The sequence below is a fragment of the Lemur catta genome, chromosome 5 (genome assembly GCF_020740605.2).
Source record: "Lemur catta isolate mLemCat1 chromosome 5, mLemCat1.pri, whole genome shotgun sequence".
In the NCBI taxonomy this organism is placed as follows: Eukaryota; Metazoa; Chordata; class Mammalia; order Primates; family Lemuridae; genus Lemur; species Lemur catta.
The window spans coordinates 32,405,566-32,431,856 of record NC_059132.1 but is presented as its reverse complement, the minus strand read 5'-3'; the positions used below and the strand labels follow the sequence as shown (position 1 = coordinate 32,431,856).

The 26,291-nt window shown below is 49.2% G+C and overlaps 1 protein-coding gene across 1 annotated transcript in view; it reads left to right on the top strand.

Annotated features, from left to right (window-relative positions):
• Positions 1-26,291, top strand: part of SYN2 (synapsin II) — a 168,988-nt gene that overhangs the window by 140,781 nt on the left and 1,916 nt on the right. Inside the window, exons 7-13 of the mRNA XM_045551451.1 lie at positions 759-821; positions 1,223-1,365; positions 5,981-6,055; positions 6,526-6,628; positions 7,933-8,082; positions 20,648-20,708; positions 24,674-24,920. Of these exons, the coding sequence (XP_045407407.1) occupies positions 759-821; positions 1,223-1,365; positions 5,981-6,055; positions 6,526-6,628; positions 7,933-8,082; positions 20,648-20,708; positions 24,674-24,920 (842 nt within the window). The remainder of the gene's footprint in view (positions 1-758; positions 822-1,222; positions 1,366-5,980; positions 6,056-6,525; positions 6,629-7,932; positions 8,083-20,647; positions 20,709-24,673; positions 24,921-26,291) is intronic.

Below are 26,291 nucleotides of genomic sequence, written 5' to 3'. Positions count from 1 at the left end.
GTCCCCTGCCTTCCAGTCTAGTTCTCCTTCCACTTCACTCCACAGTATTACTTCTTCCGTCATCATTTTGTAACAGCTTGAAATTCTGCACTTGCAGGATAATTATTTTAAGTTTCTATTGCTCTTCTATTAAAATATGGCTGCCTCAAGGTACCTCTCTTAAAGGATCTCTTTCCAATGATAAACATTGAATTCTTGTATCAGCTCTAATATAAGAATGGGGCAGAAATAGGCCTAGCATACAAACCCTTGTTTGGTGGTGAGTCTGGGGTGTTGGTAAATAGGGAAGAATCGTTATAGGAAAGCTGGACCTTTGAAGGGGGTGGGTACTAAGAGGTACATGACCAAAGGGACAATAAGATTCCAAAGATGCATGTGAAAAAAATTGGATTTATTAAGGTACAATTTACATACAGTAAAATTCATCCTTTCAGAGATACATTTTTTTTTTTTAATTCTCTTTGGCCGAGGACCAGTTGTGCCCAGGGTTTATCTAATCCAGAGAAGGTCAAAGCAGTGAAGTTTAAAGATATAGAGTGTACCTAATAGGAGAGCAGGGTCCTTGTAGCTCTGCCATTCCTATGGTATGTTACCTTGGGAAAGTCACTGGCATTCTAGGGGCCTCAGGTTTTTTTTTTATTTGTAAAGCAAATTCTTTAAAGGACTTTCCCAAGGGCGTTCACAAGAAAAATATTTGTAGGATTCCACAGAGAGACAGACACACACTGACCATTCCTTCCTTTCTCCTCTGCTTTCAGCTGACACTGCCCACATTCCCTGTGGTGGTGAAGATTGGCCATGCTCACTCCGGCATGGGCAAGGTAAGGCAGAGGGGCCTGCTGTGCTTTCGGGTTGAGCCAAGGAGGGCATATTTCAGATAGCACATTTATGGACTGTTCTTCTGCCTCCGTTACTGATAAATTCTTTCCAAGGAAAAGATGATTTGGCCCCTCTGAAGCCATGAGTATTATCAGCCAGATCTCTTTCAACGAGCAGAGTGCAGGCCACCTGCTTGGTCCTTTGGGTCCTTTGCAGCAAGTGTAGCCCCTGAGCCCTGGGAAGGGAAACTAGGGAGATGGGTCCTCCTGGGAGATGAGGCATCCAGGTTTGCATCTGGATTGGAAACATCTTGATGGATTTGAGGGCTCAAGGCCTTTGTGACTTCACAGTGTGTGTATGTGTACGTCTCCCTTTCTCCCTCTCTACCTTGCTCTAACATTAGGTCAAAGTGGAAAACCACTATGACTTCCAGGACATTGCTAGCGTGGTGGCCCTCACCCAGACTTATGCCACGGCAGAGCCTTTCATTGACGCCAAGTATGACATCCGGGTCCAGAAGATTGGCAACAACTACAAGGCTTACATGTGAGTAGGGGCTGGGGTCCCAGCAGGGACTCTCCACTTCCTCCTCGCCACAGTGGGGAACCTGAGCCTCCAGGTAGCAACCAATTCTCAGTTTAACCTTGTCTGGCCCAGAGGCAGATGTCAGAGAGAGGGTGCCACTTCAGTCAGGAGTTCTTATCCCGAGTTCCTGTTAAGTTGGGGGGCGCAGGGGCTCTACGAACTAAGATGAGAAATAATATCAATATTCATTTTCACTATTCCCTGAGTGAAATGTAGCTTTCTCTGCAGTTATGAACAGAGACGACAGACTGCAGTAGTTGTAGCAGCAACAGATAGGATTTTTGTCAGTAAAGGTGATCACAGATATTCTTGTATCACACTACAGTCATCTCTAAATACCAATTATTCTCCTCACTACTTAAAAGTCGTGGTAGTTATTAGACCTGCCACTATTCCTGTTATTTAGAAAGAAACACATATTTTACTAATCACAGATTTAATATTTTTGATGACTCTAATTGGGCACCACAGTGTTACTATGTGCTTTTATCTTATGCAGTTACACATCTTACATGCTGTGCACGTCGGAAAGAGTCCCAGGCCTTCACCAGATTTCCAAAGCACAGAAAAGGTTGAGAAACTGCTGGTGTAAATGTCCAGCACTGACAATGCTACAGAGCGTTAAAGCCTGGTGGTAACAAAAGTAGATGATGGCTCCACGTAGCTGTGTCCGTCTGCCCCAGTGGGAAGTTCAAGGTTTCCTCCACCAGAATGTAGTAAAAGAAATAGTTGCAAGACTACTTGACCTTCCATAATATATATAAGAATGCAAATGGTTTATAATTCCAATTTTGGATATTCCGACTTTTTTTTAAATACCCGACTTTTTTTTTTTAAAAAAATTGTATTTTCTTTGCAAAGAGAGAACATTAATATATGAACTTGACCTTTGCCACTCAGGACTTTAGCAGCCCTCAAGGTTGAGCAGCCTTTCCTTTTCCTTACTGGCCCGTTTCTATTTTTCTTCCCTCATCTCTCTCTTCGGGACTTATGCTCCCCACCCCTGGAGTTCTGTAGGTTCCCCCTCTCTGTGCTCCTTTCCCACACCACCCCTCACACACCTCTAGTCTAGCCCTTTCTGCACATGTGTTTTGTGTCGTCCTCGTCCTCCAGTCTCTGAGCTCCTTGTGGGCGAGAACTGTGGGATTGTCCCTGCAGCTTCACTGCCTTGTATAGCAGCAGGCACATAGTAGGTGCCCAGTAAGTATTCAGGGAAGAACCTTTGTAGAGAACTGAGGCATAGAATTTTTTTTTTTAATCTTTATTCAATAGATTCCTACTTTTTTTTAAAAAAAATAGGCTTTTTAGTACAGTTTTATTTTTTTAATTTATTTTTTATTTCAAAATGTTAAGGGGCCTACTTTTAAAAAGTTTATAATTTTATATTTGTAGTCTTTCTGCTTCCAGAAAAGAATTTTCAGGATTGCTTTAAAAATAAGCACAAAGTAAGACAGAACAATTTAAGAACCATTACAAAAACTCACTAAAAGAAAGCAGAAACATATTTTTTCAGACACCCAGAAAAGCAGATTTCCTATTTTTTAATTTTAAAGTTCCCTAAATAAACATAAAACATTTATTGATGAGTACAGTGGAGTAAGAGTGTCTTGATCCTTAAAAGGAGATGATATCAGGTCAGGGGTGGTAGCTGATACCTGTAATCTTAGCACCCTGGGAGGATTGCTTGGGCCCAGGAGTTTGAGACCAGCCTGAGCAAGAGCAAGACTCTGTCCCTACAAAAAATAGAAAAATTAGCCAGGTGTAGTGGTGCACAGCTGTAGTCCCAGCTACTTGGGAGGTTGAGGCAGGAGGATTACTTGAGCCCAGGAGTTTGAGGTTGCTGTCAGCTATGACGATGCCACTGTGCTCCAGCTCAGGTGACAGAGCAAGACCTAGGGTTTCCACAAAAAAAAAAAAAAAAAAAAAATTAAATGAAGCATAAGAAAAGAGAATTCCAAAACACTGATGAAGGGTGAGCGACCAGGGAAGCTTTAGATAACATTTACCTAACTTTTTTATTTGCAAGAGATCATTAGTTATTTGGAGGAATGTTTAGGCCCTCTCAGCTTTTCTCTACCATACCTCTTCCTCAAACTTGTGGCTATGTCCCTGCTCTCAGTAGAAGAGACTGACTTAGCAATACCAAGATAAGGTTTGGGATCTTTCCCTTCTCCCCCAGCAATCACCTTGGAGATCCCAAGACAGCCGTATTTGGTGGAAAGAAGGTGCTGTTCCTGCCTCCACTCTCAGGAGGCAATAATGTGGGTCCCTCTGCAGAGGTCCATGCCCTTTGAGTCCAGAGAGGCAGTCATGCTGTCATTGAGTGGCCTCTCAGTGTCCCCTCTGCTCCCACATGCCCCAGGTCGCCTAGCCTGTATGGATCTGTGCCCTACATCCCATTGTTAAAAAGGGTGTGAAGTGTTAGGGAACCTTGCAAACTTTAATGGCCCTTAAAATGTAAGGGCCATTAACATTATTCACTCAAAAAGGATTTTAACCTACAAATTAACTTCAACAAAATTATGCAATGTTTTTACTAATATCTTGCCTGTTGATAAAGTCATAGTGGTCATGGGACTGGCTTGAAATCAGTTCTATGGGATTCGATTCCTTCCTTTCTTATTTTAAGCTTTTACCTATGCAGGTCCTTCAAACGTGTGATGCGGTGGTGGGCAGCCAGGAAATCATTCAAGATTTGTAGTTGAAAGCTTTGCTGCTGAGACTTCTTGTTTTGAAGCGAAGGCTTCTCAGACTATGAAAATTATTAATGTTACTGCTGTTAATGAAATAAATGAGCCTATAGATGAGATGACCTTTCACGTTGTATATGCATCAGGGTAGCAGGAGTATCCACGTGGCATTCCCGACAAACCAAGGAAACGTTGTGGGAAGAAAGTTAGTGCTGACAAATATAATTGTAAACTGGATTTCGGCTCACGTTGAACTGAGTGTGTAACCTGAAAATAGTGGGAATCAGTGAACACATTCAAAGTTTGTGAGACCCTATTATGTGTCATGGCTCTGTGCTGGGGACATGGAAGTGAGTGATTCTCTGTCCCTTCCTTGAGGAGTCTGGTCACAGGGACACATTTCTAAACCACCCCTGTTAGAAGGTAGAGTAATTTTCAGTATGATTCTGTCTTTGTGTTGCTCTCAGGTTTTACAGGCCACTAGGGTTTCTCTGTGTGTTGGGTAGTGGGGTGGAGGGGAAAGCACCTCACACGCAGGGAACAAAGATTCCTGGATTTTTATCTCATATCTGCTTCAAGTAGATATACAATCTTGGACAAGTCATCTAACCTTTCTGAGCAGTACTCTCTTTGCCTGCAAAGCAAGAATTCCAGCCTGCTCACAGCAGGGCGTTGACATGAGGGGTTTGTGAGGAAGGCACCTTGGAAAGTAGTCAGTGCTGTCCAGCGTGAGGATCGTCCTTACCCCATCAGTGGGCTTGCTGGGCTGCCTCATGGCTCTGAAAAACTAGCACATAACTGGGTTTCTCTGTGTGAAATCAGATCTCTGGCGAGGACCCTCCTGGGAACTAGCACACCCACTCTCCACACAGCGCTGAGTGATGAGGACGGCATGTGAAGGGCTCTGTCAATGGCGTGAGCAGGGCTTTTCTGTCCCCTGGGCCACCCCCTTCCTCCTGACTGTGTCTGGGTGAAGACTAATAAATAAAAAGATATATTTGGGGTGTCTTACAGTTCATTTAAGCCTGTATCAACTGGTCCTCCTGACAGCCCTGTGTTTACAGACGTGACAGGCTCAGAGAGGTGAAGTGATTCTTTCAAGGTCACCCAGCCAGTCAAGAGCAAATCTAGAACCAGAAACCAGGTCATGCACCTCCTATTTGGTCCAAGACTGGTTGACTCTTAACACGTGCTCATGGAGGGAGGGTGCAGTGGGTATAGCAGAGAAGAGGCTGATGGCATCCAGCCGTCAGATAAGGCAGTTTAAGCCCAGAGAGGTTAACTGACTTGCCCAGAGTCACATGGCTAATACTGTAGTGGCCCTCAGAAATTAGCTGTTGAATGAATGAATGAGTGAGCCAATAAGGAAGACATTAGGAGACATTCATAAGGACCCTGTAGGAGTTCCCAGGATCGATGGAATTTCCAGTTTGGAATGTATCAAGTCATTGCAGATACTGAGTGGGTATGTTTCTGGGAATACAAGACGCAATATATACCCTCAAGTGGTGTACAGACTTGTGGACAAATCTTAGCTTAAGACTTAGCTCCAATACCTAAAGTAAAAAGTAGATGTAGGATTGATAGTAAGGTACAAGCAAATTCCCATAGGGCTTCTAAGGAGAGCAAGAGCTCATCTGATTGAAAGATCGGGGCAGGCTCCTTGAGCCAGAGCTGTCTGGGCAGGATGCTTGCAGAGAGGAGAAGAGAATTACAGGTTTGGCAGAGGCAGCCAGGCTCAAGGCTCAGCATGACAGACCCCTGGGCTATTTGTGGGAGTAGCAGGTGCAAAGAGCAACAGTGAGCTAAAATTCTGTAAAGTTTCATGCCCTCCTCTTGCTGGTATGGCTCACTGCCTCTCCTATCCTGGTGGGACCTTGTTGCAGGAGGACATCGATCTCAGGGAACTGGAAAACGAACACTGGCTCTGCAATGCTGGAGCAGATCGCCATGTCAGACAGGTGAGTGAGAGGAGTCCAGTCCCCAGCCTAGTTAGAGGGAGGCTAACTTAGATGAAGAGGTGTAAGTAATGAGCCCTGCCCAAAGGGAGCCTCCAAGCAGACAGGACAGATAAAACACAGAGGCCCAAGTAACCAGTTAACAAGATGAGGCAGGACTGGGTCATGTGCTTTATGGAGATAACAACTGCACATACCATAGAAGCTCCAAGAAAGGAGTAGTTAGCATGGGCTGAAATAGCCTAGGAAGGCCTCCTAGAGGCAATGAGACCTGCTCTGGGCCTGCAAAGATGGGTAGGGTCTGGAGAGCAGAAGAGGGCGGGCACTGCAGATAAGAGAATGTGCTTGATGGGGGTGGAGGGAGGGAGCCGTGGGAGGGAGGGAGCGACGAGGCAGCCAGGAGAGCCTGATGGGCAGGCAGGCTTGCCGTGATTGCATGCCCCAGCCTCAGGATACCTTCCCATCACCTCCAGGTACAAGCTGTGGGTGGACACCTGCTCTGAGATGTTTGGCGGCCTGGACATCTGTGCTGTCAAAGCTGTACATGGCAAAGATGGGAAAGACTACATTTTTGAGGTAAGTCTGGCCCAAGTAGAATCTCAGTAAGTGATAACCCCCAAGGCAGGAGGCCAAGCTCCTGGCTTGAGAACCATGTGGGCAGCCCAGACTGCCTTTATGTTGGAGTCTTTTGCGCTGTGGGAACATTCCAGTTGGCACATCAGTGGATCTACGTAGCAAGATCAATGGGGAATTAGTGTTTCCAGCCTGCTAGGCTGACCCACACCACGCTGGACCTAATGCCATTCCTCTGGGAAGACTGTAGTGATTTACCACTCCCCATCTCAGAAGGCAGCCCTTGGGAGTCATTCAGTGCACCTGCTCATTTTACAGGTGAGAAAACTGAGGCCTAACTCCATGAGCCTGTGTCCAAGGCCATAGAATGAACCTGCATCTCTGCCTGGGCACCGGCGTGCAGGAGATTCTTCTTAGCATCTCGCTGAGCCTTGGAGACACTTTACTCAGCCTGATCATCTAATACAACTTGGCCGACTCCCCTTTCCTGTATTAAAAGGAAAGCCAGTGACAGTATGAATCCCTCACACGCACTCCTGCCCAACCTGCCTGGGAGCAGGAAAGCCTCCTTGCTAGCATAGCAGTTGGTATCAAGAGCCCAAAGTGGGCTTCAGATTCAGAATCTACCCCATTTCCTGCTTGGCATGTAACCTTCCAGATGGTCACACCTCCCCTCTCTGGGTGGCCCTCGGTCTTCTCATCCATAAATGAGAGAGTTGGGTTGCAGAGTCTATGGTCTAGCCTAGTAAGGCAGACACCTCCTAAAGGAGGAAAACAATGATTTGAACCTTGAGGTACAGGAAGAATCAAGATTGTTGGCCAAAAGAGACGGCATCCCAGGTTAGGAACAAAGGCAGGAATCTGGTCACTTAATGAGCAGAGCATGTTTGGAGACAGGGATTGTGTGGGTGAAAAGTCACAGAGATGAAAACTGCCTACTTCTATCAAGAAACTTAAAGGAATGCCCTTCACATCTACCTGCTCCCCTGCCTGAAAATTTCTGAGCCCCGGGGCTCTACCCTGTCCTTGCTCTCTACCTCTTCCTGCTACTGCTGCAGCCAGCAGTCTTCCAGTCCCACTGAGTCCTGGCCTGAGTGCAGGTTAGGGGGAAGGGCCCGAGGCAGAGGTTTGCATGGGGGATAGAGGTCCTATTTCTGCAAACGAACATGCTTCCAACTGAAGACAAGAATGCCTATTTCATCTCTAACCCATCTCTGCTGTCTTAAATCCTACGCATTCTGAAAGACTGTACCAGGCCTTGTATGTTTCCACACACCTTTCCTCACCTGGGACACATCTTCCACCAGGTCATGGACTGTAGCATGCCGCTGATTGGGGAACACCAGGTGGAGGACAGACAACTCATCACCGAACTAGTCATCAGCAAGATGAACCAGCTGCTGTCCAGGACTCCTGTCCTGTCTCCTCAGAGACCCTTAACCACCCAGCAGCCACAGGTAAGCAGTGAGAAGAGACATAGCAAAACCGAGAGCCATCCCCAAGCCCACCTCTCTAGACATTGGTGGCTCTAGGATGGAGTAGAGGTCAGATGCCCACAGGCCTCCATGGGATCTGAGGAGTCCTCTCTCCCCTCTGGAGGCCTGATTCTCTCATCCCCCCTTAGAGGGGCCTTCTCATCAGCAATCTGCAGTATAAGCTCCAGAACTGCACAGAGGTGGACTACTGGCATTCTCCCCTCTGAACTTGAAGTCTCCAGGGAGCCACAGCCAATTTCCCCTGGGATTCAGGATGCTCCCATTTTTAACTAGGAGGTTTTGGAGGAAGTGCTAGGTCAGATCACTCACTAGCTGTTCACTGTGATGGGTCTGCCACATTTGGAAAGAAAGAAGGGTGTTTCTGAGAAATATGCCTGTGTAGAAAGAGGGGAGAGTCAGGTCCCTCATTCTGGGAGGGAGTGACATGCAAAACACAAGCTAGGAATTGGCTTTCCTTCCTAAGAGAGAGGAAGCGCTTTCTTCAGCTGGCTGTGGTACACGACCCAGTGCCAGTCACACTCATGGCAACAGTATCCCAGCTGCAGGTTTAGTGGGAAATCCACATGGAGATTTTTGTGGAACATCAGGCCCTGTGGCTCTGGAATGAGCCAAAGACAGGCAGGACCCTGGGCCTGAGGGTCTTTAGTCCCATGAAAGAGGAATCTCGTTTTTCACAGATATCCCCAAACTCTTCTCTCCACTGAACTTCTGTATAACGAGTTGGTAAGAACTTGGGACAATGAATCAAAGAATTGAGTCCTAGTTTAGCTCTTCCCTAAACAGCTGTGTGGCTTTAGGGGAAGTTACTAGCTTTTCTTGGGCTCAAGTTTTATTATTTGTAAATGAGAATTCTCTCAGAAATCTTCTCTTCAAAATCCAACTTCCAACAGTCAGGGAGGTAGAACAGAACAGTGATTCAGAGTGTGGGCTTTGACATGAGAACTGCCGGAGTCTGAATCCCGGACTCTCCATCCCTTGGCTTCGTGGCCAGTGCCTGTGAGGTAGGGACTATCGAGATAAACACAGTGCCTCGCTTGCAGGGCTGCTATGAGAATCAAATGAAGTAAAGAACCTAATTGGATTCTAGAAATTCTTCAGTAAGAAAAAAGAAAATGCAGACAGCCTTACACTGGATGGGCAGAGGGGGAAAAATAAAACACTATAAGGCAGCCTGGATGATTTAGGATAGAAGCAAATTAGCCTACATTTTTCTTCATGTCATTTGAATATCACAGAATCATAGCATAGGAGATTTGTTGATATGCATAATAATGAACCTGAATCATCTAGAAAGGGTTTCAATTATGCAGTATTCCATATTCTGTTTAAGAAATCTAGAAACACAATGCATAAGAAATATTTCCAAAAAAATTGACCAAAATAAAACAGTGTGACAAGTGGTAAGTCAGTTCCCTTCCTGGATCTCATTTTTCCCAGCTATGGCATGGTATCTAAATAAATACCTTTTGTGCTCAAAAAAATTTCTTTGAGTAGAATACTTCCATCATCACTGATGCTGGGTACATGGAACCTTCTGGGCTAAAAAATGTTGACCCTGACTGTTTTTGGGTATCTGAGTTGAGAGTAGCCCTGTGTGGTGGGATGTTATCATACATTAGCTCTTATGAGTGTTCCACACCTTCCTTAGGTGATTCATGCTGTCTGACTTCTGACCAAGTATAAGAATCCATTCCTGTACTTTAGGAACATTAGTTCCTAGAGCATCATAGTAGGGTAATTAGGAGAACCAAGCTTAGTTGCTTGTTAGAGATACAAACCCATTATTTAAATATTGTACTTAACTAGAGGTGATAACAAGATTTTTAAGGTTAAAAAAATGAGGCCTATGGTTAGATTTTATGATTTTATAAATGTGATAGAATCCAGATAGCTGAGTCCTAGTCCTGCTGGTTTAGTCCATACCATCTCTCAGTGGATAGTGAGAGACAACCTGCCAATCAAATTATTGCTTGTCGCTGCTCTACAGGAAAAGTAACAAGTAGTCTCCTTCCTCCCTTTAACTCTGAGAAATAGAGAAAACATCTAGGATTATCTCAAAGAATTTATGATGGGGCAAGAGAACCTGATAACTGCCTGGACAGAATGGGCTGCTCTGGGATTCTGTGAGAGGCCCTCAAGTACTTTTATAAATGTGTGCAGCGCTCTCTTGGCCTTCTACAAGGGAAGTAAAGCTCTGCTGAGAGTCGAAAGACCTGAGCTTTGCCCTGTCCCTGCCACTGATTCACCAGGTACCTTGGGTAGGTTTCTTCCCATCTCTGTGCCTCAGCATCTTTGTCTATAAAATTAAGGGTTGAACAAAAAGAAATGCCAAGATCCCCTCTAGCAACACAATCTAGATTATACAAGAATGATATCTAAAGTATAAAAGTTCAGAAGCAAAGAGATAATTCACAAAAAATTTTTCTACCCCACAGAAAGCATTAGCCCATCTTCAGTACAAGCCCCTTATTTTATAAACATTAAATATTTCAGCTTAAACATTCTATAAGAAAAATCTGTGGGCAGGAAACACAGTAAGGAATAAGCTTCCCTAAACATAGGAACTCCTGCAGAAATCCCTGTAGCGAAGTCACTCTAACTCAAGAGTCAGCTTTCCTCTGCTTGGCCCGACGTTCAAAGCTGCCACAGGATGCCGTTGAAAGCACACCATGCTGGGAGTCAGGACACTCCAGGGCTGTTCCCGCTGTGCCGTAACATTGTGTGACTTTGGGCAAGTTACTTCCCATCACTCGACCTCTGTTTCTTCACCTCCAAAATGGAGTTGAGTTAGATGATTTCTAAATCCCTTCCAATGCTAAGATTTCATAATACCTGGAGTTAGGCAGACTGCAAAGTCTGAGGGCACAGTCCTCCAAAAGACTGCCCTCACTTCTGATATCAATTGAAAGTTCAGGAAGTTCCCCAAACCACTCTTAGGTTTAGCAATTACCTGGAAGAACTCACTGAAAGCTATTATAGTCACAGTGTATTGTGGGAAAAGGATGCAGGTCAAAATTAAGCCAAAAGAAGATGCCTAGGGCAGAATCTGGGACAGTTACAGACAAAAAGCTTCTATTGTCTTTAGGACACACTCCCCTCCTGACGTTGATATGTGACAATACACATAGAGTATTGACAACCAGGGAACCTCTCCTGAGCCTTGGTGTTCATAGTTTTTATTGGGGCTTCATTATGCAGGCGTATTTGACTGATCACCTGCTTGGATTCAATCTCTGGCTGTCCCCTCCCTGGAGGTCAAGCTAATACCATGTGGCCTGAGGTGACCACCAGGAATAACAAAGACATTCCTATCACTTCTGAAACTCCAGGAGTTTAGAGGTTACTTCTCAGGAGCCAGGGACAAAGGCCAGACCTCTCCTAGGGCAAGGCCAAATTCTTTACCACACACATGATTCAGTTAATATAGCAAATGTTTCTCAAATACTTTCAGTCCCTTGTGGGCAAGGATCATGCCTTATTCATCTGTGTTTCCATTGACTAACACAGGCCAAGCCCAGGGTGTGTGCTTAAAATTAGTTAATAGCCTTAGCACTTCAGTGACGATTGAGATATAGCTCATGTCCAAAGGTTGTTTATATTCTAAACTGAACTCATGAATGAATTCACAGAGGTCATCGCCATTTGTTAATGGCATCTTCTGGTAGCCTCTGTTAGCTTCCTACTGAGCCATGTACCTTGACCCCAGGCCACCCAGGAGACAGAAGACACCCCAGAGTCTGTCACACTTGGCAAAGTGCTGCAACTTAGGCTCAAAGCCATGACTGGTCATGTTTCCACCTTCCGTTTGTCCCACCTGATAGCAGACCTCCACTGGCTGTGGTCGAGGAGACGTCTTTACCGACACGGATCCGCTCCTAAGGGTCACCCTCCACTTGTGATCTTTGCTTTCAAGTGTCCCCTCTCTTCTCCATAATCAATTTCTCCTTTTCTAAAAGATTATCACATCCACATACAAACATCTCCCATTACAAATAAAATAAAATAAAAAACAAAACCTCCATCCATCCCATGTTCCCTTCCAGCTACTGCCCGTTTCTCTGCTCCCCTTCCCAGTAAATCTTTTTGAGCTGTTTCAGCTACCATCTCCCCTTCTTCACACTGTGTTTTCTCTCCTACCCCCTTCAGCCAGCATTCTGCCCCTCCATCCCACTGAAATTGCTTTTGCCAAATTCACCTCCATGCCACCGAGTCCAGCAGTCACTTTTTGTTCTTACCTGGCAGAGTTTTCAGCAGCATCTGATGCGGCTGACTGTGCTCTCCTTCCTGAGACATTTTCCTTTCTAGGCCTCCGTGGCCTGACCCTTGCTTGGTTTTCATTCTACCTTGTTGGCTTCTCCCTCGCAGCCTCCTTTGCTGACTCCTCCACGTTCGCCAAGCCCCAGAACTTGGCGGACGTACATCGTTGGTTGGCTTGGCCAGCCGTATCTACCTCTGGCCCTGACCACCCCTTTGCACTCCAGATTCACATTCCTAACTCCTGCTGGACACTTGCACTTGCGCATCTTAAAGACATCCTAAATGTAACACAGCCCAACAGAACTGTGGTTTTGTTCCCTTCAACCTGTCCCCCCAACACCCAGTTTTCCCCAAGCAATTTATGTATGTCCCAACTGTCTCTTTGCCTTTAACCGTCCTAGCTGTCGCTAACTATGACCAGACACTCTGGAAAGGGCCTTTGTATTTGCTGTGTCCTCTCTCTGAAATGCTCGTCCCCCTTAGTTTTGCATGACTGGCCCCCTTTCATGACAGAGGAACTGATATTTCCTCAACCATCCAATACAAAGCTGCCACCTACTCACTCCGTTCTTTAATTGTCTGCATAGCACTACCAGCTAAGATTGTTCTTGTCTACTTCGTTGTCTCTTCCATTAGAACGTGAGCTCCTCAAGAGTAGGGATTGTTCACTGCTTCATCTCTAGGGCTTGCAAAGCATCTCGCACCTGATAGCCATTTAGTCCATCAGGGGTGTCCCAAGGCAGGCTGGGGTGGTGAGCGTGGTTTGCCCACGTGCAGTCAGTTGTCTGTGGGAAATTTAAACAAATCACAAAACTAAGTCTACCTGCTTTTTATTACCACCATGTGATAGCGATTTTATACAAATGACAGTGATAAAATATTCCTCCCACCTAGGCCAACCACTCCCACCGCCCCTCCCCCTGACACGCCGTCATCATCCGTATCTGTTGAAGGTTCCCATTGGAGTAAGGGCCTTTAACAGCCCTGTCAGCCCACTGGGGTTGCTGTCAGGATCCTGCGGGTGACCACCTTGGCCGTGTGCAAGTGGAAGGGATGTGAACCAAGGAACATTTCCTGGCTCCCAGCCGGACTGTGTGGCCAGCTGAGCCCGTAGGTGCTGCCACTGGGTCACATGCCCTCCTCACAGTCAAGCCCCTCTTGCTGGCTTCTTCCTTCTGTGGCTATGGAAGCTCAGCTGACAGAGCTTCTGGCCTGAGTCACGAGACCTAGGAGCTGCTTCTTGCCCAGAATTCTAGCCTAGGACCAGGACAGACTTGTGACTAACCACTCGTCCACCTCTCTTCCTTTCTGTCTATCCTTGCCCTTAGCTCCAGCATTAGAGCTGTCGTTTCTTTGATTCTAGGGCTGCCTGAAGCAAACTGGTGGGGGGGAGGGAAGGAGAGTGAGTAGAGGGCACACGTTACCTTGTTACCAGCCGCCCTAGCCTGGGATGGATTAATCATAGGAAACAAAGAGCAAAGACATGGGAGTGGGCCCACGCCAGTTGCTGTGCACAGTTCAAAGGAGTAAGGTCAGGGCGTGAGAGCGTCGGCTGTGTCGCTGAATGCAGGGAGGTGAGTGACAAGGCCTGATTTGGCTAATGAGAGCTTGGCTTCAGCCTGGCTGGACTGCCAGCTTTGGGGCTGCCCTGAGAGTCACCAGGGGCAACTGACCCTCTCTCTGCACGTGGACTCTGAAGTGCTTTAGGGAGACTGTTCTCAAGGAGGCAGTGACACCTGGTGGCCAGTGGTGGCCAAAGCCTCTAGGCTCTGTACCTACAGAATCTCCTCCCAGTACTTGCTGCCCTGCCGCCCCTGCACACATTCGCTGACCCTTGGGGTCTCTGTTGTCTGGGATCTGAGTTGGGCCTTGCATTCCGGGGCTCTGGAGAGGTCTGGGATGCTCCTCAGACTCCCGGGAAGCAGGGAGAAAACTTCCGAAGGACAAAGCTTGGAGGCCATGCCAGCAGAGATGGGATCCTGGTCCTCCCTTCATGGGGCTAGCCTTTTGTTCATTTCCCACTACACTAGTCCCACTCTTTATATTTTCCTGTAAAATCTTCCAGAGCCAAAAGGCAGAACTGCTAATGCAGAAATATCAGACACTGGTGGGCTGCGGTGGGCACTGGTGCCACGGGGCTGCCTTCCTGTCTGCCTCGCGGGTTAGACCCGTGGGGAATGATTTTGAGAGTTGGCCTTTGGAAGCGTTCACATATTAATACATTTGGTGTCCAGGATGAGGATAAGCCTCTTCCTCCACGCTGAGCTGACCAGAGCCGACCTGAGATGCTTCCAGTCTGAGGTGTCTCAGTATGCCAAGGACACAGTCTAATTGGAATGCACTCAGGGGAGCGAAACCAGGAGTTGCATCACGTGGCGAATCTGTGCTCTGAGTCAAAGTTAAAGGAGCTGCGGTCGAGCCGCAGCCGTCTCAAGGAGCCGAGGACTGAACGTCTTCAGCTCTCTGAAGCTGCCATGGGTGGAACTGGTTCCAAAAGGCAGATCTGCTGGAAGACAGGTTTTGACCCCGTGTAACGAGTGAACTCTCTAACACCGACAGAGGAAACAGCTGGTGTGGGAAGTGGCATGTGGCTGCCACGTCACTGCTGATGTTCAAGCTTATCAGGGACGTGGTCCGAAGGGGACCTGGGGGCTGGGCTGTCGAAGCAGGTGACTTATAAATTCTCCTTCCAGACCTGCGATGCTGGGTCCGGGCCGTGCCGCCGCAGGACCTGGGAAAGGCCGTGGCGAGAGTTCAGTGTTGAAGGACCAAGGCTGAACAACCTCTGGCCTCCGGCGGGACATTCTCCCGGTCCTTTTTTTTTACTGGCTTTCTAGTCTAAAGAGAAACACAAAACACTTCCAGTCAGGTTTTTCCAGCCTCAAAGGTTCTGAAGGAGGGCATCTCTGCTCCGAGAAGTGGAGTCCAGAGGGCTCATACTGCCCCTCAGATCCCAAACATGAGGCTTAGAGGGCTTCACTTGAGCTTAGAAGAGGTAAACTTAGGACAAATGAAAGGCCTTCCTGCTTCCCACAGCAGGAATGGCTTTAGAGAATTTGTTCCCCAGTGAGCGTAAGCTCAGAGTGTGAGGCGATTTGGGCCAGATTCAGATCAAGCCACTAGCGACTAGATCCCTTCGCAGACTATTAAGAGAAACTGACTATTCTGGGACTGTCTTAAGTTTTCAGGGATGTCTTTAATCACTTGAAGCTGACATTCTGACCTGGGGTGACCTGACCTTCAGTGCCCCCATGGGATTCGTGGACTGCCGCCATGGGACATTTTTTTGTGTCCTTGGTTACAGGAGGGTCCCAATCCAGAGCAACAGTTCCCTTGAGGAAGGAAGGAGGAGCAGCTCATCCTTGGGCACCTTTTATAACCTTTCAGAGGAAGGAAGGTGAACACTGGTGACCGCAGGGGTGAGCCCAGAAAGATCCCAAGGTGCCTGAAAACATGCTGTCCCCTTTGCACTGACTAAACCTACAACCTCCAGACCACATTCTTTCCTGCTGCCTCACTCTCCCTGGGGTCCTAGACCGGGGGCGTGGGGCCTGGGGGAACTGATCAGAATAGTTCTGCAGCGGAGTGTCCAGCAAGGAGCTTGGCCCGCCTCTTTCCCGGGGCCAGACCCTGGGACCCTGTCCCGATTTCCTGTCGCAGATATGCTGAGCAAGCACAGGCCTTCCTCCTTGGTGGGGGCAGCTGCTGGTCTCAGGCCAGCAGCTCTCAAGAGTTGACTCACTCACTGTCTTTCCTTCCTCAGCGCTCCATCCTGCTGGGACCTCAGCTAGCAGCTCCTTTCTCCCAGCTGCTCTGCTGAAAGCCACAGAATGGCAAGTTAAAGGTGCCTTTGACAGAAACCTACAGAGCCTCATCCAAGGGCTTGGTTTCTGTCCCAGGCCGGTGATTTCCTTTCCAATCACCTCAAGAGCTAATATTTACTGTTTCTGCAGGGACCTTGCTGGAACTAAGTCAGCGATACACACAGGGCATGGTACAGCCCAGCCCAGAATTCCCCACATGTGAAACCACTATGCACTGGGTGGCAGGAAGCCACCCCACGATATCTTCTCCACTGGTAGATGAAATTCCAACAAGAGATCTTAATTCCTGTGGATTGATATTTATTATTATTTCAATAATAGTAGTGATGCTCACTTACTACTTTGCCTAACACTTTACAGTTTACAAAACACATGTGTTAGCATAGGCCTCACACCCCTTATGTGAGATGGCTTGGGCTGGCAATTCTATCTTTGTTTCACATATCGGCAGAGTAAGAGCAACTGACTTGCCCAAGGTCACACAGCTGCTAAGAAGGAGAGCTGGATCTTCTGGGCCCCAGTTCAGGGAGTTCTCCACAATACCATGCACCATGCCCACATGAGCACAGGGGGAGGTAAGAATAGAGAGAGCTGGGCATCCGTGGCCCCGTGTAAGGAAAACCCTTGCAGTCCTCCCTTGACAACTGAGTGCTGGACCTACCAACCTGGAGGAGTCTCTGAGCTTCACCAGCTCTCTGCTGCCTTACTGGCTTCTCTGATTACCCAAGCCCAGTGGATTCAGCATATCGGGATACCAGTCCAATTAGCTTCGATGCAGGGCCGCAGCACACTCTTCTTGCTAAGCCCCTCAAAGCCCATCCCTGCAAGACACCTCTGCGCAGGCCCAATAGCCCGAGGGCCTTGCTGGGCTCAAGACTCTGCAGCTAAGGGTTGTGTCCGATCTCAGACACCTAAAGAACTGAAAAATTCACGAACAAACTAATGAAGCCCAGAGCCAGAAGAGCCTGGAAAGGTCATCTGCCTGCAAGCACAGGAGCCTCCTCTACAGCCCCTCTAACCAGAGTCTGTCCAGGCCCTGCTTAAACACCTCTCCTGCCAGGAAGCTCACTACTACCCAAGCCAGCCCTTGACACAATTCAGGTCTACATTTGACTAACTTCAGTCTTCTGCTAAGCCCATAGGTGCTTCCACAGTTACCACATTTAATCTTGAGAACCTGCCCACTTGGGAAATTGAGACTCAGAGGTTAAGTAACTTGCCCAAAGTCACATGAGGAAAGATGTCATTTCCAGGCTTCTCACTATCCTATCTGCTCCATGTACCCATTTTATTCTCCCATTATCCCCCTTAAAAGAGATGCCCAGAACTGGCTGCTGTGCTCTCTCATGGGGCTTGATTGGCCGACGGGGCAGTGACCCGTCTTCCACTTGTAGGTGCACTCATGCACCTCCAGCTGCATCAGATTTGGGCAGCATCATTACAAACTGACGCCTTCTGATCTTGTCATTTTGTAAGCCCAGGGTTGTTGTGGGTTTTTTTTTTTTTTTAATGCTACTATAAGGCCACTTATTCCCCTTCCTTTTGTGCGTAGCTAGGCACAAGCACCGAACTTCACATCCTTACCTGTTTGAGTCAATCCAACTTCCTGGGCTAAATTCTGCCTCTCATTCTGGCCATGAGTTCCTGCTGCAGGCTGGCTACAGGCCAGACTTTGGCAGTGACGCCAGACTGGCCAGACTTCTATGGAATTCAGCATCCCAGAAGGCTCTTGATGACTGGAGACAGATCCCATGGTAGCCAAACTCCACGGGGAATAGGCCCCCAGTCCCTAGCAGACAGCAGGCTTGTGGGTGGAGCCAGATCGTCTCAGCCTGGCAAGGGAGAGTCCTTGGGGACTCCCTTCCCTGCCTCCCATAGCTCCTGAGAAGTCTTCAGTATACAACGTCGGTGAAGCTGGGGGCAGGAGAAGCTTCCTAGGCGCCATCAAGGGTGCCTAAGGCGCATTCCCAGGCCCCAGCCCAAAGGAATGCCTCTGGGAGCTCTTCCCCTGAAGCTCTGGGAAGGGGACTTCTGGGCTCAGTTCATCCTAGGGTGTCTCATGTGTGTATTTCTGTGGCTGAGGAGAGCTGGGGCCAGCCCACATGGTATGATCGCCCCTGTGAGCTCTTCCTGTGAGTGTCTAGAGTTCTACTACTAAAGCTTAATCTATGGGCTTTAAAATTTTTTCCTAATGTCATAGGTTCTCTCATAGGTTAGAAGGAACCTTAGTGTTCATCCAAATCTATCTCATATTTAAAGAAGGAACATTCTCTCTGTCTTCATGAAATAACGCTCTAGCTTCTGCATGAACACATACATCTAGCTCACAAGACAGCCTGTTTCACTGTTTTTACAATAGAAAGTTCTCCCTGGAAGTGAAAGTCTGTCTTTCTGGAGCGTTTGCTCACTGGCCTTCATTCTGCTGTCTGGCTGCATGGTCTTCCATGACCCTCTCTGAAAATACCGGTTCTCTGGGAGGAGGACATCTGAGGTGATTCCTTGGAAGCCGTCAGTGGTGCTGGGGTGAGGCCCTACAGCAGGGCTGGCGAGAGCAGTCTTGTGGCTCCACAGACTCTGCGACTTTTGCTGCCCTTCACCTGAGCACGCACCTCGGCCCCCGAGAGGCCATGACACTAAGGTGTGGCCCAGACTAGAGAATAAATAGGAAGGGGTCAGGCCTGGTGGGGGCAGGTGTGTTCATGGCATAAAGGAAAGAGAAGGCTGGGAAGGGAGGCTCCCACCATGCTGAAGCCACCAGGGATGCCGAGAAAACAGCTATGGTGAGGTGCAAGGGAGATGCCGCATGCAAGGGCCCTGTGGTACTGGCACACGGGAAGCACTCCAGAAGTGTCAGCTCTAAATTATTAAGAGAGATAAGTGAAGTGACACAACTAGGGAAAATAGGAGGATAACAGGTAGCCAAGGCGAAGATGGATTGGAGAACGAAGAGATGAAAGAGTTAGGAGACTATTCCAGTCTAGGCAAGAAATGATAAAGGCCTGACCAAAGTTGGGCAGAAGAAGACAGTGAATCGTAGATGGCGGGAGGGAGAACTGAGGAGTGCTGACGGCTAGCTGGAGGGAGGGTCTCCAGCCGGCTCACTGGACGCGGCATTGCAGTGCCAGGGTCAGAGCACGCCCCATGGATTCCATGCGCGCGCTGGCAGCAGAGAAAGGACGTGTTGGTGCTCTTGCTGTGGTTGGGGGTTATAGGATGGTCCCTCCCTGATGTGGTGGCCCTAAGGACATTTCAAAGGCCCACCTGCCTGCTCCTATCCAAAATCCTCTTAGCAGAACAGTTTGAGGCAATGCTGGTGTTCAAAGACTGGGGTACTGGGAAGGGTAGCACCTCCACTTCCCTGGCAGTGGGGCTGAAACCGGCAGGAGGGGAGGTAGACGGCCAGACTGGGAGCCGGCGAAGTGGGGCACAGAGGGAGAAACAGCTTTCCTGTGGGAGTGGGGCTGGGGGCACGTCACAGGGCAAGGGGGCACTGGATGAGGAAGTGGAGATGCCAGACGTACTCAGCCACGGCCTTGCCTGGAAGCCCTTCCCGACGTCACCGCGGGCACACTCGGCAGGAACCAGGCTTTACGGAGCTCAAGCTGCAGTGCTCATCACAGTTAACACAAGTGTTGGGCACGCTAAGTCACACGAGGCTTTGATCCTGTCAGGGCATAATCGGAATCACAGCTGGGAGGAGGGGTGGCGTGGAGTGAAGCCACCTTCCCTAATTGCACTGTTTGAGAGGGAAGAGCGGCTTAGCCTGGAGCACTTTTACAAACATTAACATCTTACTTTTTGCCTCTAGGTGAGGAGGGTTCCCCTTCTTCAAGGCCCTTCCCAGGGGAGTTCCCAGCCCAGGCCAAAGAGTGAATCTGACCCCCTGAGTCAGCCCCACAACTGATCCTACCCTGGAGTTAACCAGATGAGAAGCGAGCCAAGCCTAGGCCAGTCACCCGGTCCAGCTACACACACGCACACGCACACGCACACGTGCATGCTCCTTCCCTGCCCCGCCCGCTCTCCTGCCCCTGGAACCACCTACAGCCCAGCCCAATCCTTGGAATTGCTGTGGATCCTCCCTTTCCTTTAGGAAGTTTGGCCTGTACATAGGGGTGGGAGCGGGACATCAGGCAGGCGCCAGGAAAGAAACCAGATGGTGTTAGAAGACTCAAACCCTCCAGAAAGAACAAGTCTGAAAGGGACTAAAATGGAAAAAGCAGTCGAGGAGGTCTCAGGCATCGTCACAGAGTGGACCCCAGCCCCACACTGCCCACACTGTGCCCCAGCAACGCCCAGAGGCTGAGGGTCCCCTTTGAGAGGTGTTTCTGCCACCGGATCCCGCTGGGTCCCCCTGCAGCCCTGCCACCCAGCCACCACGCTTCTCTCTGGGACTCATGCACTTGGAGTTCCGTGTTGATCTCTTTTGCATTTTTGTCTTCCAGAGCGGAACACTTAAGGATCTGGACTCGAGCAAGACCCCACCTCAGCGGCCACCGCCCCAAGGTTGTTTACAGTATATTCTCGACTGTAATGGCATTGCAGTAGGGCCAAAGCAAGTCCAAGCTTCTTAAAGTGATCGGTAGTTAATTTTTCAAAGAGAAATTTTAAGCCAAAAACAAACAAGAAAAGAAAAGAATGGAAAGCAGGGGAGGGGAGCAACAGACCCCCCCATCCCCACTGTGCGTTGCCGTGTTCTTTCCGTGCTGACTGGACTGTGTTTTTCCTATGCAGTGTCAGCTCCTCCGTCTGGTTGTTTACCTGTTCCTGTTCATACCTGTAATGCTCACTTATGTTTTCTCTGTATAACTTGTGATTCCAGGGCTGTTTGTCAACAGTGTACAAAAGAACTGTGCCTCTCCCACGCCCAGCGTGACTCTATCTCGTGGGTGGTTTGATAGTGTTTTTTAAAGCATTACATAATGTGGGGGGGGGAGCAGCAGAGGTGGACAGGGGAGAAACAGAAACCACGAAAATCAAACCCAACTCCTGTCCTCCTCCCCCCAGGCTCAGATTAACCCCCTCCCGCTGCCCCCACTTTACCTCCATGAGCGTGCTTGGAATCTTCCACGAACTGTGCTTTCCGCTTCCTTTCTGCATGACTAGGGTAAATAGATAGAACTTTAAGAGATTTTCAAGGTCAAATTTCCATAGCTTCATCCGTTGAATTTGAAGGCATCCACCGTCTTCTCCATTTGCTAAAATGTGGTGCAGTTTATGTGACTAGGCTGGCTGTGCCTGTAGAGCTCTTGTGTTTTTAGTGATGACATGAAATACAAAGAACAATCTATTTCCAGGAATGTGTTCTGTACTCTACATCCCAGTGTACCCTTCGTTTTGATTATTAACTAATTAGCTGTGAGATTAAACAAACAAAAACAACAGGGCCGCTGATGTGCAATATCAGAGTGAGCTTGTGTGTATTTTCTGTGTTTTGATCTCAGTCTCCCTCAGTTGTTTCCTCTTTGTCGCTGTTTCCGAATCCACCGTATGTGTGCTTCTGTGGAACTGAGGCTGCTTTGTATTCCCCAGGGCTTGACCTGTGTGCAGAGACTGACCTTTGGCAATGTTGGGCCTCGAGCCCAGGGACTACTGAGAGGCTGGGAAGGATTTGACCATTCTGCGCTTGGCCTCTCCTGAGGCAGCATAACGCGAGACCAAATCGCAGACATTCCACCTCACCCGAGTGGGTGCACTGCCTACACAGCCCTGCGGTCGACTCCCGCTTTGGGCCTCAGCTGCTGATGAGAGCCGTCCAGGGAGCCAGAAGCTTTCTCTTGCCTGGCAGGAACTGTCTCAGCTTTAGCTTGGGTGGGTTTTGGACAGAGGCTCCATGGCCGTAGCTCTTGAAGAGCCCTCACCAGTTTGTCCTCTTTCCTCTGACAAGCAGCACCTGGACAGACGATGGGGCAGTTAATTGAACCAGGCCTCAGGTCCAGTGCCTCCTCTTGCCACCTCCTGGCCAGGCTGGGAACGGGCAGCAAGCGGCCACCTCTAGCACAGTGGCCTGTGGGAGCTCATGCCGGCAGTTAGCCTGTTAGGCAAATGCGACTGCCGGCTCTTCTTGTGCATTCCCTCCCACCTCTGCACCCACACGCCCTGGTTCTGGGCTCCCAGATCTGAGGACTGCCTAGTGCTGGTAATATGTAACAAGGGGCTCGTGCCCTGCTTTCTCCTTCGGTTGCTGGAAAATTCTGAGGCCACAGAGAAATGCATTGAGTATGAATGTTCTCATCTACGATCCCTCCCTTAGACAATGGTGGTGGTTGATGTGTTGTAAATATATACATATATGCATATATGCACTTCCAGGGGGGTTGCAGAAGAATCAGGTCCTTAAATACCTCCCAATCTGATGAAATGATAGAAAGGAATAAAGTAACATTTCCTAGAATGGAGGAATACATTTTTTATTTAATTTTTTTCTTTCTTTTTTTTTTTTTTTTGTCCAAGTGGTGAGCTGATGGTGGTGTTGCTTCTATGCATGTTATCAGTGTGTACATCCAGGTGCTTTTCATGTGACATTTGTGAGCCACAAGTACAAAGTTGCCATTTGAATGCAGTCAGGCTGCAGGGTGTTGTCAGCCAAGCTCTCTCAGGTGGGGGAGAAACTGACTAGGGCTCCCACTGCCAAACGCAAGCAGACAGCGTAACCTGACTGTCATGTACCCTCAGGCAGCATGCTAAGGGACAACTCTGTGGCCTGGGGGACATCTGTGTCACAGTATAGGATTGCCTTTCAGGTGTTTTGTACACATTTTTTTTCTGATGTTGTCCCCTGTTTTTGTACTGATCCAGCTGGGAGAACCTCAGCCAATGCTGGAAGTGTGATTGAAGTACCTCTCTTTTGTGACTCTCTTGTACAGCTTAATGTGCAATAAAGGAAAAGTTATATCTGTCTTCAGTGTTAAGTTGTAAAGTTTCTGGCTATTCAATATCTTTGTACAAGTGGGAAAGCATTCAGGTTTCTGGTACCAGAGGCTGAGCTACCAACCTGTGTTATTTTACAAGAAAATACGAATACAAATGATGCCAAACTTTGGAAAAGGCAGAAGGTGATTAAGATGAAATAATCTACTAATCTGTCGCCTTCACTTGTTATTTGATTTGAACTTGGAACTTCTTCAACATGCAGAATTCCATTGATCTGTGTACGTATGTATTTCTGTGTAACTAACCCTGGTATTAATTGGTGACAGATGGTAACAGGGAGGCCGTGCCCTGCAGTGGGGAGGTGAGCTGGCAGTGGTGGAGGCACAGTGGCATGGACATACAATTCTGCCTCTCCAGGGGGTACAGGTGTTCTGGTGTTTCTAGACAACTGAGTGGTAACACAATTCTTAGCTGCTGTTGAGTTTTTGGAAGCCTACTCCTCCCAGGAGGCCCATGATGTGGACTGTGGGGCTGAGGCTGAGAAGTTGGAGCTCCCAGGCCAAGTGTGCATCGTTTCCATAGTCAGTATGTGCTAATGGTGGTGTCTTTTGACTTTATGAGTATAGGGACCACCGCCAGCAAAATCTGAGCCCTCTGGTATCACACTTACTGCCTATCAACCCCCAGAGGAAGGAGGACCTTTCTTCTCTCCAGGCCACCAGTTGGTTTTGTGTCTCCTTCTGGGAGGAGGGTATGCTGCTCCTTCCTAGGGGGGGCTCTTCTTTGCCAGGTGGTGCCCACAACATCCCAGGGGAGAATGGGGTGTGGGTGTCCGGAGAATGTCACCACACAGACCTGGGAGGTGCGTCATGCTGGAGCCCCTGCGGGTGGTACTGAGGCAAGAGAGCTCCTGGGAAGAAAGGGTTTCTCCTGGTGGTGGGTGCCAGTTAACGCTCCAGCGCAGCCTGCTGGGGTGGGGGCGGCAGTCAGAGCGCAGGCTTGGAGCAGGACCATGGAACTGTCTCGTCCCTTCTCACCTCTGAAACGCTGCAGACTTAAAAGATAACTAAGACTAGGACTTACTTTTTTAAGTGTTATGGTTGGAAGACCGAGGCCCAGAGAAGTTTGGTGACTTGCTGGGGAGTCTGTGACAGACTGTCCTTAGCTTCCCTGATTCCCAGCAGTGTTCTTTCCACCACCCTCTCCCGCGTCCACTGTGTGGGACTTGGGACTTCCTAGTAAACCCTGGAGGAGGGTGGCCTGCACCTGAGGGACCTCAGGGGAAGAGCGGGGGGTCCTCTGGTCTCAGGGCCTTCTGTAGGAGAGCTCGCCTCTGATTGGGGTCTGCTCGTCCCCTGGCGTCTTCCCTGTCCTGACTCTGCTGTGACTGAGTTGCTGCATCTTGGAGGAGTCTTGGAGTGGTGATGTGTGAGGGTGACCAGGGACTCTGCCGGGAGCTCTTCAGAGCCTTGAGTGGCTTCTTGTAATAGAGCTTATCCTTTTGATAATTAACTAACCACACCCTTTGAGACATAGATTCTAATAAGGAAACCCTTTGATACGGTTAAATTATGAAGTTTTTCTTGTACTGAACCTAGGGGGCCCTGGGCAACCCCAAGGAACGCAGCCCCCAGGCAAGGTGCTGCCTCCACGCCGGCTCCCCCCTGGACCATCACTGCTACCTTCCTCCTCTTCCTCCTCCTCCTCTTCCTCCTCCTCGGCTCCTCAGCGGCAGGGCGGCCCCGCCACCCACGGAGATGCACCCTGCAGCAGCAGCTCCCTGGCAGAGGCCCAGCCACCCCCAGCTGTTCCACCACAGAAGCCCCAGCCTCACCCACAGCTCAAGTAAGAGACGACTCAGCAGCTCCCCTCCCTCTCCTGCCCCTCCTCACGGGCTCTGGGGCTGCTAGGAAGCACCTTCAATCAGGCCTCCTCCTGCGTGCATTCTGTAGTGGGATTTGGGGGGGGGGTTGTTTTGCTCTTTGGTTTCCTTGGTGAGGAGAATGGCTGGAGTTGACTGGGGAGGGGAAGACAGAGGGAAGTGAAAGTCTCAAGTGTGGCTAGCGGCTGGAACCCTCCCCTGGCTTCCTGGGAAGTGGCAGTCACTCCCCCTTCTCTAGTCTTACACCAGCTTAGGGTTTTGGTTTGTTTTTTTTTTAACCCCATCTCCCACTCTGTTTTCCATTCCCTTTCTCTCTGTGTGTGTCTCCTCCTTCTGAAATTTTTTTGAACAAACTTTCCTGCCTCTGACTCACAGTGCAGGGTGTGTAGTCAGCAGGGCTGCCCACAACGAAAGGGGGAAGTGATTAAATCCATTTCAACTTTTTACCTTCAGCTCTGCGCGGAGGAGGTCAGTTTCTGGCGCAGGCAGCAGAGGAGTTCCTGGATAAAGATGCTAGGAGCTCAGTCCTCTTGGGTTCCCTCATTCCCAGCAGTCACCCCCGAAGCCCCCACCCCACCGTCCTGCTGTGCAGGGAAGCACTGAGGACCCCTGGGCAGTAGCAGAGCTGTCCTTGGGCAGGTGCAGAGGGTGGTCTGGTCCACCTTGTCCCCCAGGGCCAGAGATGCCTCTGATTGGTTCCCGTGTCCCCAGGCTGTAGCCCCAGGGGGACCGGAGGGATCCACCTGTGCTTCTCAGAGTGAGGTGACAGGCAGTCAGTGAATCTGCACGGAGGCAGAAAAGAGGGCTATAGCGTTTGGAGTTTAAATGAGCCCCTTGGAGATCGTCTAGTCATTGCGTAGATGAAAAAACTTTTCTTTCTCCAAGCCACTCTTCTAGTTTGTGGCAGAGCCGGGGTTGGGGCCTGGGTGTCCAGATGGTCACTTTGTCTGGGTCTTCCAGTCCTACATGATGGGAACAGCGTCACCCACTCTTGCTCCCAGCTCTGGCCAGTGGCACCTCTCGCGTCTCACGTGGCCCATAGCATCCCTTCAGCCCAGCTGTTTTCTGCGTGCTGGCTTGCTGGTCTCCTACCTTCTTGTTAGCTGACTCCAGCCCCAGTCTGAGGGCAGGTCCTTGGGACGTGCCTGCCTCTGGGCTGAAGTTGTTGAGTAGAGCCAGCCTCTGACAACAAGCTGGAGGCTTGTGCCCGACACCCTTTGCCTATGCGTGCAGAGGAGTCCCCCCTCCCAGGGGCCAGCATGTCAGGGCTCGTCCCCAGCCGTGACGAAAGGCAGGGCCTCTGTTCACAGTCCTGCAGGAGAGAAATTGCTCAC